Source organism: Malania oleifera, chromosome 2, assembly GCF_029873635.1.
Source record: "Malania oleifera isolate guangnan ecotype guangnan chromosome 2, ASM2987363v1, whole genome shotgun sequence".
NCBI classification, from domain to species: domain Eukaryota; kingdom Viridiplantae; phylum Streptophyta; class Magnoliopsida; order Santalales; family Ximeniaceae; genus Malania; species Malania oleifera.
Window position 1 is genome coordinate 84,667,248 of NC_080418.1, and position 14,009 is coordinate 84,681,256.

Sequence of the window (14,009 nt, forward strand, 5' to 3'; positions counted from 1 at the left end):
CATGTCAAGAGGAAAGGAAAATCTTCTTCATCATATGCTGGATGAGTTGTGTGCAAGCTCAAAATTGAGGAATAAAAAGTCTACCAAATTTTACAAAATTCATAATTGGACTCTGGGCAAAGGAAATAATTTTTTTCTCTCTTCTCAATACACTGTTCTTTCCCTTACTTTTTCTTTTACAAAACATATTGTCAAAAGAATCAGAGGATTTACGCAATGGAGCTAGCTCACAGCAATTCATCGACATTGACGAAAGCTCAGAAGAGAAAGAGCCTTCAAACACCAGAAAGGTGCACGTTACATACTAAAACAAGGTCCAATGGACAAAACAGAAAGTTCAAACGTTCACGAATCATGCTATGTAATGCAAGTCCACGATGACACGGTGCTTCATTCAGCATTTTCCTTATGCTCACACATCATAAACAATGAGCAGTCTCAGCATTAATAAATAATGAACACTGCACAAAGTCTATGTACTGGGCCGGGAATGTAAGCATATGATGAAACAAGATTTTTTAAATTTTAGTTTTAAAGGAATTATTTAGTTGGAAGCTTGCTTTTTATTTTTTGTTCACAAGACATCCGTTTTCCAACCATCGAGTTATGAAACAGCAAGTTGATGTAGATCTAACATGCTCAGACAAAATACTCACTAAGGATGTGACCATGAATTAATACTTCAAGCAACTCATTCTCCCACGATCAAAATTTCCAGCAGCTTCAATTTCTTTCCACTTTTGATGTACCATAATTGGATATCTGCAATTTATTTTGCTGTCTATAATCATTAAATGACTATACCACTGACGTACAAAAAGGGATAGCTAAATTGGGTGTACTCCGGATTTTATCACGCTCAGTGCTCTGTGCAATCTCTCTCAGGCTAGTCCATTTTCTCCTTCGTTTGTTGGACGTGCTGACAGATTTCTCTGCATCAGTTGTGGCAGAAATGTTTTCAAATTCAGCTGTTTTTCTAGAACCCGGTTTTTGCCTCTTCCTCTTCCTCCCCTCCAACAAAGTTGCACCTTTTCGCACTAATGGAGTTGTTAGACAGTCAGCATTATCCCTATCTGCTGTAGGCAAAGTTATCTCATCCTTCTTGTAAACTTCTTCTGGACTACTAACCATAGGAATGTCTCCGGAAATTGTGGTTGATGCTATGTGATCCATCTCATCAACCTCAACACTACTTCTCATGCCTTTCTCCAAGCCACACCTCGGAACTATAGATTTTGCAGTTTCCAATTTTGAACATGGTTTACAATTCAGTGGACATATCTCTTTCATATGGCCTTCTGGAGTGCCTATCTTAATATTCCAATGGGAGCAGAAGTGACACTTGTAGACCACATTGTTCTGCATAGGAATATCAGGTTTCTTACGTCGATGCCGCCCCTTTCTACTATTCTTCTCAACCCGGATAGTACAATTATAGCCAGGCTGAAGAATTGTTTCACATCTGTAGAACAGTGAAATAGTAATCAGCTCAGAGCCTTAAAATATCATTACAAAGAGCATAGCGTGAATGGGTAGCACATTAAACAAATTGCACATTAAAAGTATGTCCTAAGTAGTTCAACCTAGTGTTGGTGGCAAATCTTGCCAATAGAACATTGACGGCAGTGCTAAACACAAAGTTGCAACAATCTGAAGTAGGAATAAATAATTCAAAAATATAAGGAATATTTCCTATTTTTCTTCGTAGTATTGTAACCATTAAGAAAACATATGTAAAAATCAATATAGATGCTACAGCAGCCAAACTACTGCCCCATTGATCAGCTTCAGAGTCAACAAAAAATTCAATAGTCAACTGATTGTTACACAGCATTCTTGAGATGCCACATCTTCAAATTCAGGCAATGTCCATGTTGTAACTCATTCCAAATCACTCATTTGGATAGGATTTTATGAAATAAATGGGAGAGAACAGAAGGAGATTAACACCAGTTATAACTCCCTTCTATAATCTCTCGAAATGTGGGAGATAATTGAGAAGAAAGTACTACTACAATAATTTTTTTAGAATACCAAAATTACCCCATCAACTATAAAAACTGCGTAAAAGAAACGCATTAAAGGGTCAAATTTGGAAAAAAAAAAATTAAAATAAAATAGTTAAAACATGTGCATATTGTGAGTATTGTGCTTGTATGGTGAACATGTTTATACTTAGTGACTTGAGCACTATTCACATCATGTTATTTTGATGACCCTAAAGTATGCGTGATGTTTCTTTTCTTTTCTTGTTAGATAATTATTTTAGCATATTGCAACTCAAATATTCCTGAAACAAGTTGAAAACAGATACTGGTCAACATTAGTCGACTCATCAGTGTATAAGTGTCATGACAAGCCACTGGGCCAACTTGTATGCATGAGTCAACTCATGAGAGATTTTAAGACCATTCTAACCTACTGCTTTGTTTCACTGTTTTACTTTAGTACTTCTGAATGTTATTGTTGTACTAAAGTTATGCATTGTTACTACAGCACATATTAAATATGAATTTATGATAAAATTTTTATCTTCAAATGTTTAAATTTATATTTTAAAAAAAAAAGTGTGCTGCCCTTTCTTGGAACGACAGCAGCTCTTCATCTAACATGAATTCTACATTTTTTAATTTGAATCTACAGATTATTGGGAGGGTTGACCTTGGATCAACAGTAAAGTTGCTTCTTTGTGACCAGGTCGGTCATGGGTTCGAGCCAAATGAAACAACCTCTTTGCACAAAAGTAGGGGTAAGGGCAATGCACTGTCATGACCCTTCCCCTACCCTCACAAAGTGGGGAGTCTTGTAGCCCAAGGACGCCCTTAATTTTAAGTTGAACATTGGACTTTCCTTAAACTATGGAATGTACATTACTGCATTTGCATTCAGTGATGCATATTGGAGGATAAGGAAAGCCCCAAGGCAAGGGACCTTTAGAGCATCTTCAGTGATGTGGCCAACCCTAGCATCCTTCCCACTTTATTTAAACCCCACCATGCAGCATTCAAACTAGTATACAAAGCATCATCGTGAAAAAAGAAAACAAGAAAAAGAGAACTTAAAAAGATTTGTGTTAGAAGAAAATGGATCCCCGATCTCCACCTAATAGGAAATAGGATCACTAAAGGTATTCTCTCCATTAAGCCTAAGCCTTGCCATCGTTCCTAACCCTCGCTGTCATCCCTAAGTCCCCTCTCCATCATTGCCACCATCAAGAAAGTCGCCACCATCCTCAAAGGCGACGCCGAGGTTGAAGGCATCATCAACTTAATCCAAGACAATAATCCTAGTCCTACGGTCCTACTATAGCAGTCAAAGAAGCGCCCCTAGGCACAAGGTGCACTGAGTCAATGAGGCTTGCGCCTCATAGGGATTGAGGCAAAGCAATGCGTACTCTCGCACCGCAGCGTGCCTCAGCTCTGGGCCCCCTCTTTGATATATTTTTTTTTCCCCTTTTTTTGTTGTTTCATTTGGGAACTGAGCTGTTTTTCCCTTGTACCTTCTCTTTTTCTTGGCACTTCTGCTTCTGTTATGTGGAATTTCCTGCATCTCAGTCAGAGCTGCACTGCTGCTGCTTTTACTCTTTTTTTGTTTCCTGATGCTTATTTATGCTTCTATTTTTTGAACTTACGGCATGAACATAGCATATTATTGAAAATTTGTCTTATAGTATTCATTTTATGTTCTAGTATTGAATATTTTGATTTCTTAAAATCCAAATAGTAGTGCTAACATGTTTACAATCAAGAATCTATTATATAGGGTATTTTACAGACAATTCTAATAAATGTGTGCCTCACCTTTGCTAGGCGCAAACCTTTGCCTCACGCCTTGTGCCTAGGCTCCAAGTGCCCTTTGCACATGTGTGCATCTTGCGCATCTGACTACTATTAGTCCTACTATTGAGAATGTTTGTGTTACTGAGCTTACTCCAGAATCATGGATCCCACTTGTGGCCACCAGACTACCATCCATTTCTGACATCTTCTGCATGCAGAAGAAGCCAGATTTAGCACAGTAAAATCTTGGGCTTCACGCAAATGCTTAAAGCAGGCAAGAAAATCTTCCATTTTGAGAATAGAAAATTGGAAGGCACAAGAGGTTACTCAAAGACACTTACTCAGTTTTTTGGTGAAGGAAGCACAAAGAAAGGTTGCTGCTATCAAAGAAATATAGAACAGCCATCAACAGATTCAATTGATCCAACGCAATTGATTTGAAGGTAAAAATAAGGTTTCAGGAAGACATTAAAGAGCTTTGATGCCAAGGTTTCGCTCACTCCTAGAAGCACAGGAGAAGAAACAGGATTATAGCCTGAGACATTGCTTGTAGGAAAATTATTAGAGCATCAGGAGGTCAATCTCAACTTTAATTCCAATTAAATGAGTTCTTTTACATTAAAATCAGCACTGGGATGCACTGCATGATCAGGTCAGTGAAATTCCCGGCTTGCATTTTTATGGCATTGAAGAAGATTTGGAAAGCCTTTTGAGGAGACATTTTGCTCATTGATGAGCATAGAGAATTGGAAGATAATCCCAAGCCTCAAGTTAGAGGAAAAAGGAGCCCTAATTTAGGCATTGAGATTCTTGGCAATAAATGGGAAGAGGATTGCCATCAGAGAGGTCAGTGCAGCTTTCTTGAATCTGCTCAGATTTGTGTTCACCATTTGAAGGACAATGAAAATTCCACAATTGCCTCAGCTTATGGGGAAGAATTAGTTTTCATTCCTTGTGCATCTACCACACCTTCTCTCCCCCATTTTTACCACTTAGGAGGCTCCTTTGTCTGCTTCTTTTTTCCCTTTAGTTTTTGCAATAATTCTAGTTCTAGTGAAGGTATCTTACCATTTCTTCTGCAGGCTAAGAATACTTTTGATTTAATCACATCTCATAAAGGATTAGTGGAGAGAGAGGAAGTTGTGCCCATTGATCGACTAGAAGGTGAGAGAGACAACAGAGATCCTCAAAAACCCCACGAATGTTTGGAGCTGGAATTAGTAAATGCTTTTGGTCAAGAGGGCCGACTTTTCATCAAAATAAGGTTTTAGATAACAGAAAATTTCATTAATTAAAAAACAAAGAAAATTACAGTGTGAGGATAAGGCATCCTCCATAAAATGAAAAATTACATCAAACGCCATCTTCCAACCCCTATGAATATTGGACAGCCAAAGACCCACAAAACCCAAAATAATGATCCAGAAAGAAGTAACTTTCTCCCAAATCAATTCAGGGAAAATTTGTGGTCTATAAAAATTCCAGAAATTCCATTCAAGCCAAGTATCCATGATATATAGCAGATATTGCACAACTAAAAAGTTCTTCTATCCTTTCCAAAACCTCAAAAGTTCACCACCAAAGAAATCGTGAGCATTTGGTGGCGCAACCTAAACCTCATCAAAACAAGAAAACAAGTTCCTCCATTGTATTCAACGCCACCAAACAATGAAGGAAAAATGACCCTTAGTCCTGTTTCCTCACGACAAATATCAAACACATTTGGTCTAAGAGCCTTACGAGGCCTTCAAATATAAATCAAGTCATTTGTACTAATCCCATTGAGAACCAGAGTCCAACTGAGAGCCTAGATCTTAAAAGAAACTTTGCCTTCCACACAGCTTTTGGGGATTTTTTGTGAGATGGGTGAGAAAGTATTTTGAAGAGAAGGAACACACAGCCCAGCATTCACCTTGCATTAGGAATATAAGAATCCAAAACACCCAATAAGCAAGTTCAACAACCTCTCCTTTCATTGAGACTCCTAAAGATGTGGTGATCCCAAGAAAAAGACCCCCCCCCCCCCCCCACCTCTGAAGAAAAATAGAAAGTTGAAATTGGTGCATTATGAAAAAAAAGTCTAAATGCAGCACAAACTATTCCAACAAAATCCCACCCACCCAAATATCATCCTAGAAAAAGGACTTTAGCACCATTACCCACTTTAAAACAAATGAGAGGAAAGAAGTAAAAAGATATCTGTGAATTTCCAAAGGCTTGCATGAGTAACAATGCCACTTCCATACTTGCTCTTAATAACCTGATGTCACAAGGAGTTGGACTCTAAAGGGAACCTCCATAACCATTACCTATTAAAGAGAAGTTCCCAAAAATCACATTTCCAAGCACAGCAACACCTTCCCACCCCCCCAAAAAAATAAAAAAGGAAAAAGAAAGCCTCCTAACCATCTCCCAACTAACAAGGTAATCCCTCTCGTCCTCCCCAAAACCAAAGCACAAGAACTCATTTACTTCTCCAATTCCTAGCCACTTTTGAAAGGACTTAAAATAACGACCAAAATTAAATGGAAATATTAGAGAGGGTGAGAACAATCCTACCTCCCGATGAGAGACAAAGCCTATCCACCCTTCTAATATTTTCCAACCCCTTTCAACTACCAAACCTAGAACGAATCTGACAAAAGATTAACCACCACCCCCCCCCCCCCCCCTTGCCCCAAAGGAGGACCAAGATATGAAATAGGCCAAGAAAAAGTGTCATGCCTTGCTAGAGATTTGAAACCCTCCCTACACTCAAATTAATACCCACTAAACCACTCTTGGCCAAATTTATCTTTAATCTTGAAATCATCTCAGAAATACTAAGCAAAGTAAGAACATTACAAAATTTCTCAATGCTATTCTCTAAGAGAGAAATTAGGCATCCATACCTTCTCCCTCCAACCAAATTAGGCATCACTAATAGTCGATATTCCCATTTAAACAAAATATAATTAATTTGTTCATCATATACTTAAATAATTTATTTTAATTAGAGCTGTGTGGATGCCATTTTTGGTTGTTGATGAGGTTGTTGAGGATATTCAAAGAAGGAAGAAGGGGCTCATTTTTAAGTTGGATTTTGAGAAAGCTTACAATAGAATGAGTTGGAACTTCTTGGATAATATTTTTGTGTGAAAGGTTTGGAGAAAGATGACATCAATGGATAAGAAGTTTCTTGTCTAACGTGATTATTTAATTATAGTGAATGGTGAGCCTAAATCTTGGTTGGGGCTACGAGGGGGATTAAGTAAGGTGACCCTCTCTCCACATTTTTGTTTATTTTTTAATTGCTAATGTTTTGAGTAAGTTACTAGATAAAGTTGTGGATAGAGGTTTAGTGAAAGGACTCAAAGTGGGAGGGAGGGAGTGATGGTTTTGCCCCTTCAATTTGCTAATGCTACTATCTTCTTTTTAGCAAACCAAAGAACTTACTTTTTAAATATTTTGGGTCTTCTCCATATTTTTTAGAAGGTTTCTAGGCTTTCGATTAATACAGGGTGTTGACTCTATGAATCTGATTCCGTTTTGATTATGACAAAACCAATGTTTCTCACCTGTGCACTGAGCTTCTTGAACAGGTTTATCCTTAACATGCACTGTTGGTAGGAACTCAAGCAAGTCATACAAACTATGAAAATCAAGCTTCATTTATGGCATTTAAAGAATCGAAAGAATGAAGACCTATTTTCTATTGTATTTGCATTCATTTTTATATTGGTCTGTAATAATTTATATCGGTCTGTAATAATCTCAGCATGTCATGCATGTAGGTGTAAGCTCAACATGACCGTAGATTGATCATAGGGACCGAATGAACTTAAGGCACCCTTCGGTCAACCGACACCGGATTTTTTCAGTGTCCTCAAATGGTCTTAGAAAAGACCTTAGGTCCCTACACATATGCACTAATAAGACCCTATAATATCTTGCCATTCAGGGATCAACTTGAAATGAAATTGAACATAATTGGCATATTTGTGAGAGGTCGGGCGACCGAACCCCAGGAGTTCAAAACACCTCAAGTGCCCGAACTGCTGGAAAGTCAGCAATTTGACCAGGTTTTGGGCAACCGAACCTAAAATGACTCTATCGCCCTCGGGCGACTGAACCCTTAGAAAATGACTTTTCACCAACTCAGGCTACCGAACTTTTCAGTTCAAAACAAGCCTCGGGCGACCAAATCCCTCAGTTCGGTTAACCGAACGTATTCTCGGGCACCCGAACCGTACACCAAAAACTTTCTGACTTTTGTTCAGCCAACTGTATTTGAACTCAGGCACCCAAACCATTTAAAAGGCATTTTTGGGTTGTGTCTATTCGGGCGACCGAACAAAAGTTCAGCCACCCAAATCATCTCGGGTTACTTAATAGTTTACCAAGGTTAAAGGGGTTAAACAAGGTTAATTTTTCCAAATTGATTTAAAACAAATCTAATAATGCCCTACATGTCCTAAAGAGTCATAATTAAGCCTTAGTCTACATAAATGAGCTCATTTGTGAGGATTAGTGAGAGATTAGCAAAAATCATTAGCCAAAATCCTCTCTATTTCCAAAAGTTCATGTTGCCCATTTTACTTCAAAACACTCTCAAATCTTCATTCCCTTGATATATCTTAGCTTTGTGAGAGTTTTATATTGGGTTATTGATTAGTATAGATTGCTCATACTCCCATTTGCTTGGCTTGATTGTTTGATATTATTTTGGGGAGTTAAGCAAAGTTTATCCCACAGATTTGAATATAGTAAATATTGTGTTGGGATAAACTCATAGGCTCGAGGATCTTTGCATTGCCATTGCAAGATTCCTATAGCTTGATTTTGTTGTGCAAAATATTTTTTACGGGCTACAATATTTCCAAACTACTCTTGTGCTCATTTCATTGAAGGAAATCTTTTGAGTTAGTTTGATTATCTTATTAGCATCTTTGAAACCCTGATTTATTATTGAGATTTGATATTTACTGTTTCAAAGAAATAGCTTGATTAGAACACTTTTGAGCATATTAGTGATAATACCTTGTTGAGTGTTGCTTGCACAAAATTACATCACTGAGCGTACATTTACCTATATAATTGATGTGCATTTGATTGATTACATTTGGTACATATATGTTTGACTAAGAAGCATAATCACTGTACCCTTATATTGAGAAATCTGTTGTATTCCAGGCGTGGCCTGAGAAGGTAGTAATCCAACCCGATAAGGATTGGTTGTGAAGGTTGAGGTCAGCCCTATATTAATTGATCTGGTTGTAAAGGTTGAGGTTAGGCCTGTGCTAATTGACCTGATTGTTTAGGTGCCGCTCCACCCGTTAAGTGAGTCTTATAGTGGTAATCCTTATGCTTGTTAGCCAAGGCGGAGACGTAGGCAATTTTCCGAACCTCGATAACATTTTTGGGCTTCTCTATTTACTGCTTTGTTGTGCATGCTTAACTAAATTATTTGTGCAGTTTAATTTCTGCAGCATATTTATATTCATTTACTTATCAGCACTAGATTGACCCTAGGCTTGTGTAATACTGCTATTAATGGATTGACCTAGGGGATAAAATTTTTAAATACCAATTCACCCCCCCCCCCTCTCGGGATTGCACCAAAGCTAACACGAGGACGAGTGGTATTGTGGTTATAAATGTGCATGTTTAGAGTGTCAAGGAGTTATCTTTGAAGATGGAGTGTGGTGTTTTGGGATTGGCCGCTGTCCTATTTAGGTGTTCCATTGGGGGGCAATCTTAGATCTATAACTTTTTAGGACCCTGAGAGGGTGTCTAAGCACTTAGTTGAGTGATAGGGTGCTTTTTTTCTCTTGAACATAGAATTACTCTCATTCAGGCTTGTCTTTCTGATATTTTGTTCTACTTTCTTTCTATTTTTAGGATTCTTGAGGGGTTGCTAGCAAGATTTAGAGAGTAATGAGGGAATTATTATTGCAGTCGAAGGCAAAGGGCTTTAGGGATCTTTTGGTGAGATAGGAAGTGGTGTGCAGGTCTAAATAGGAGGTTGGTTCGGGCTTTGGAAATTTGGGGTCTAAAAACATGACTATCTTGGCTAAATGGCTTTGGTGCTTCCCGCTAAAGAATTCTTCCCTATGACATAGAGTTGTTAAAAGTATGGATTAGACGAGAATGGGTGGGATATTAATTTGGGATCTAGATGTTCTTTGGAAAGTCCGTGTTAAGCTATCTCTCAGATTTATGCCCTTTTCATTCCCCATCCTAAATTCCTATTGGGTAGGGGTGGTAATATTTGTTTCTGGGAAGATATTTGATTAGGGAATGTAGTTCTATTAAACTATTTTCCTCGTCTCTTTTTTCTTGAGCGTAGGGCAGGAATCAGCAAGATGGTTCCATTTCTTCTTTTGTTGTTAATCCATGTGATACTTTATCTTCTTAGAATTTACACTCTCAGAGATCATTGAATGATAGGGAGGTGTTAGAGTTATCTTCTTTTCTAGTCTTGTTGAATAACTATAAGTTTCTCTAGAAAAAGGACAGTCAACCCTGGACTTTAGATCTTTCAAGAGTTATTCTTGCAAATCTTTTGTGAATTTTTTACTAGCTCTAATTTTTCTTTTCCTCTCTATAAATCCATCTAGATGGTCAAATTCCCCTCTAAAATCAAGGCCTTTCTCTGGTTGGTTGCACTTGATAGAATGAATATAAACAATTGGTAGATTAGGAGACCTTTGAAGGCTCTCTTTCTAGATGTTTGAGTACTTTGTGTTAACTGTTCGGAATCAAATCTCATCTTTTTATACATTTGGATTTTGCTTGGAGGGTATAGAATAAGTTGTTTGGTTTTTTGGCGAATGTTGGGTGTGTCTAGAGACAGTGGAGGCCTTCTTGGCAGTTTCTTTGGTAGGTTTTGGCAGTACAAAGGAGAGGGAAGTGCTCTACAATTGTGCTTTCCTAGAACTATTTTGGGGGCTGTGGATGGAACACGATGCAAGTATTTTTACAAGGAAGAAATAAGCATATTACTGGTTCAGGAGAAGTTTCATTATTTGGTTTCTCTTTGGTGTGGGGATCATGGGAACTTTAAGGGGGTGAGCTTTTCAGATATTCAGCGTGATTGGTGATATCTGTTGGATTGTTAGTGTGTGCTAGTTTTGATTTGTTCTTTTTTCTTTTTGGTTTTCTTCTTTGCTTTTGTCTGGACTTTCCTAGACTTTGATGAGGTCTTATTCTCCTGGTTTACATTCTTAATCTTTTAACAAAATTCTTCTTTTGCTATCAAGATTTTAGCAATGGAATTGAGGAATTGCTGCTGCAGATGCTTGCCCATGAAGTCGACAGTGATGCTTGCTGAACCAATAGAATAGGGGAGAGAGAGAGTTGAGTCTCCAAAAATCTTGCTCGCTTCTGCACTTTCGATTTTAAGAATTTTCAAAATTTTCAAGAATGCGAAGCATTCAGGAAGAACCCAGAAAAAGCAAGAAACTTGAAAATGAAGAAAGTCAAAAACTAGCAGATTAGATCAATTCTTTAAAATAAATTACTATGGAACTCTAAAACAATATCAGAATACAGTGCTTCTTGAAGAATTCGATCGCCCTAGTTTCCATGGTTGTCTCTTTTTCTTTCTTGTTGATTGTGATTATATCAACCCTCAGGCTTCAAGTTGCATCCTCCGAACACAAATCTCACAGGACTTCAAGAATTAGGGATGGAGCTTCCAAGGACGAGTTAGGATTGGGGAAGTTTGGGAACATGATGCTTGAGATATTGCCTGACGATCTTGTACAAGCCTTGAAATCAAGACTCAAAAATCCTGCTCTCAAATACAGCCTACTGGGGGGAGGATTGAGTCATATAGGTAGCATGCTCCTTCAAAACCAGAAATAGTAGGAGAATTGAGGGAGAGAAACAGAGAATGAAGAGAAAATTATAAAAGAGGAGAAGAAAAGAAAATGCAGCAAGCAGAAGAGACGGTGGGACAGAAATCAGGAACAGAACAGAGAGTTAAAGAAGTGCATAAAGCAAGAGAAACTGGACAGAACAGAATAGAGAAGAGAAGTAAGAAGGAAGAGAAAGGAGAGAAGAGAGGGAGAGACTGTGTGTGTGTGCGTGTGTGTGTGTGTGTGTGTGTGTGTGTGAGTGAGTGTGAGAGAGAGAGAGAGACATTTCTTTCAGAACCCTAGGACATTTTTCGAATTTGCAAAATCATATGCTTTCTGATTTCATCCCTCAACCGTTTCTTGAACATAATCACCACTCTAGATTCCTCACCAAGTGCATCCCTACAAATGAAGTCTCTAAATTTTAGGTAATAATTGGTGACACTAGAAGAAATTTACACAATTGGTCCTCCAATTTGAGAATTGCCAAGTAGGTGGGAACCAAAAATGTGGATTCAACACATCATTTCTTTCTCTAAACCAAAGAGCAAATATGGACTGATGCAGATTTAAACAAGTAGTGGAAATTTATGCAACCCTACCAAAGGTCCTTAGACAGCCCCACTAATAAACTTGATAAATGGGGCTGGCACACTGAATTTATCCTTCCAAAAATATGTATCGAACAATGAAAATGATGCAGGACAGCAACTGAGTATCAAAATAGAGAGAGAATTGATAGAATTATGGGAGAAAGTAGATGATACAAGCAGAAAGCAAGGACAGAACAGTGAACAGCAAGAAGTGAAGAACAGAGAGAGCAAGAGACACAGAGAGAGAGAGAGCAGAGAAGAAAAAGAAGAAGAAAGGAGGAAGAATGAAGGAGAGCAAAGGCTGCAGGGGAGAGAGAGAGAGAGATAGAGGGAGGGAAACTGAAACTGCAATGTCAATCAATAACTGCAAAGTTTACTTACAAGCCCAGTATTTTATACTCACTAGTACCAAAACATATTTTACATAAAAAAACCCAATAAAATAGGAAACTACACAATACATAGGAAATTTCTACACAAGCTCAATTTCCAAAATAAAAGCGCTGAATCCCCCAACTAAAAGGAATTCTGCTCCAGAGAGCATGACTATAAATATGACTCAACAACGCATGGATGCTCTCCTGAACAGCATCCTTGTAAGCCATGTAGCATCTGAAGCAGGACAATCTCTCCACCGAACCAAGTACCAACCAAGTATGTCACAAACTCATCATCCAAAATGGGCTCCATTGTCTCTTGTGACTACGAAATAGAAGGAGGCTGAGGAGCTGCTGACCCTGCAGGAGTACCTGATGGCAAAGCAAGAGGCTCAAAGGTGCCTTGATAAGGTGTCAAATCCTCCACATTAGAATCTAGAATAATGGTCATATGAGTATGCAAATACTGTAAATACGCAAAGGTCCAAGTTTCTTAAGAATGGAGAAAGAATCAACAGCACGACCATAGAACTTTTTAAATGAATTTCCAGGGTATCGTCCAAGTCTAGTGCAAACATGATGCTATCACCTATATTCAAGGACTTAAATTTCGATTTCAATGGAAATTTCAATGGTCTCGATTTATAGAAATTTCGATTTCGATTTCGATTTAAAGAAATTACGGAAAATTATAGTAAATGATGAAAATTTACAATAAAACTTTAGGAAATATTAAAATAGATGATTATGCTTAATATGGTATCAAAATACATTTAAAAAAATGCATATATGACAAGTTTTTAGTGTGCAGGATATTAATCTACGTATCGCGAAATAAGCTATGAAGTGAAGAACATTCAAATGATTATAAGGTTTTGAAGTTATTTCTTTGATGCCAACAAATTATCATTTTAAACAACTACATTTTCAATAAATATCATACATTTAATGATCTAATACCACATGGAGTTTCTTGGTGGCTCAAAGTCATCTCTCCTATCCCTATCATTGGGATTTCAAGATGACATATATTGTTTACAATAATCACTCCATGTCATATAATTTCCAAAGTATTGAGTATAGGTGTACATGTGCTGTTCATATTCCTCCATAGTCCGAAGATCTTCCTGTACTAGGATATCTTCTTGCAGGTTCTACTTGTTGTGTATGTCCATAGGATTGTTTTGCATTTGCATACTAGTCATACCCATATTCTTGGTTTGTTTGTCCATACCCATAGGCAGGTGGTTGCCAATTTCCATATTATTGTGTCTGCTCATATGCATATGGAAATGGTCGGCCATATGTAGATTGTGAGGAACCGTTATGTGTAGATTCATAACCACTATAACTATTAGAATCATGTTCTGTTCCTATACTCATAGATTCCAAACTAAGAAAAAGGTCTCCTCTTCTATT

The 14,009-nt window shown here is 37.8% G+C and overlaps 1 protein-coding gene across 1 annotated transcript in view; it reads right to left on the minus strand.

The window, feature by feature from the left end:
* Positions 1–501: 501 nt before the first annotated feature.
* Positions 502–14,009, minus strand: part of LOC131148270 (uncharacterized) — a 38,148-nt gene continuing 24,640 nt past the window's right edge. Inside the window, exon 4 of the mRNA XM_058097991.1 lies at positions 502–1,462. Within this exon, the coding sequence (XP_057953974.1) occupies positions 799–1,462 (664 nt within the window). The 3' untranslated portion in view covers positions 502–798. The remainder of the gene's footprint in view (positions 1,463–14,009) is intronic.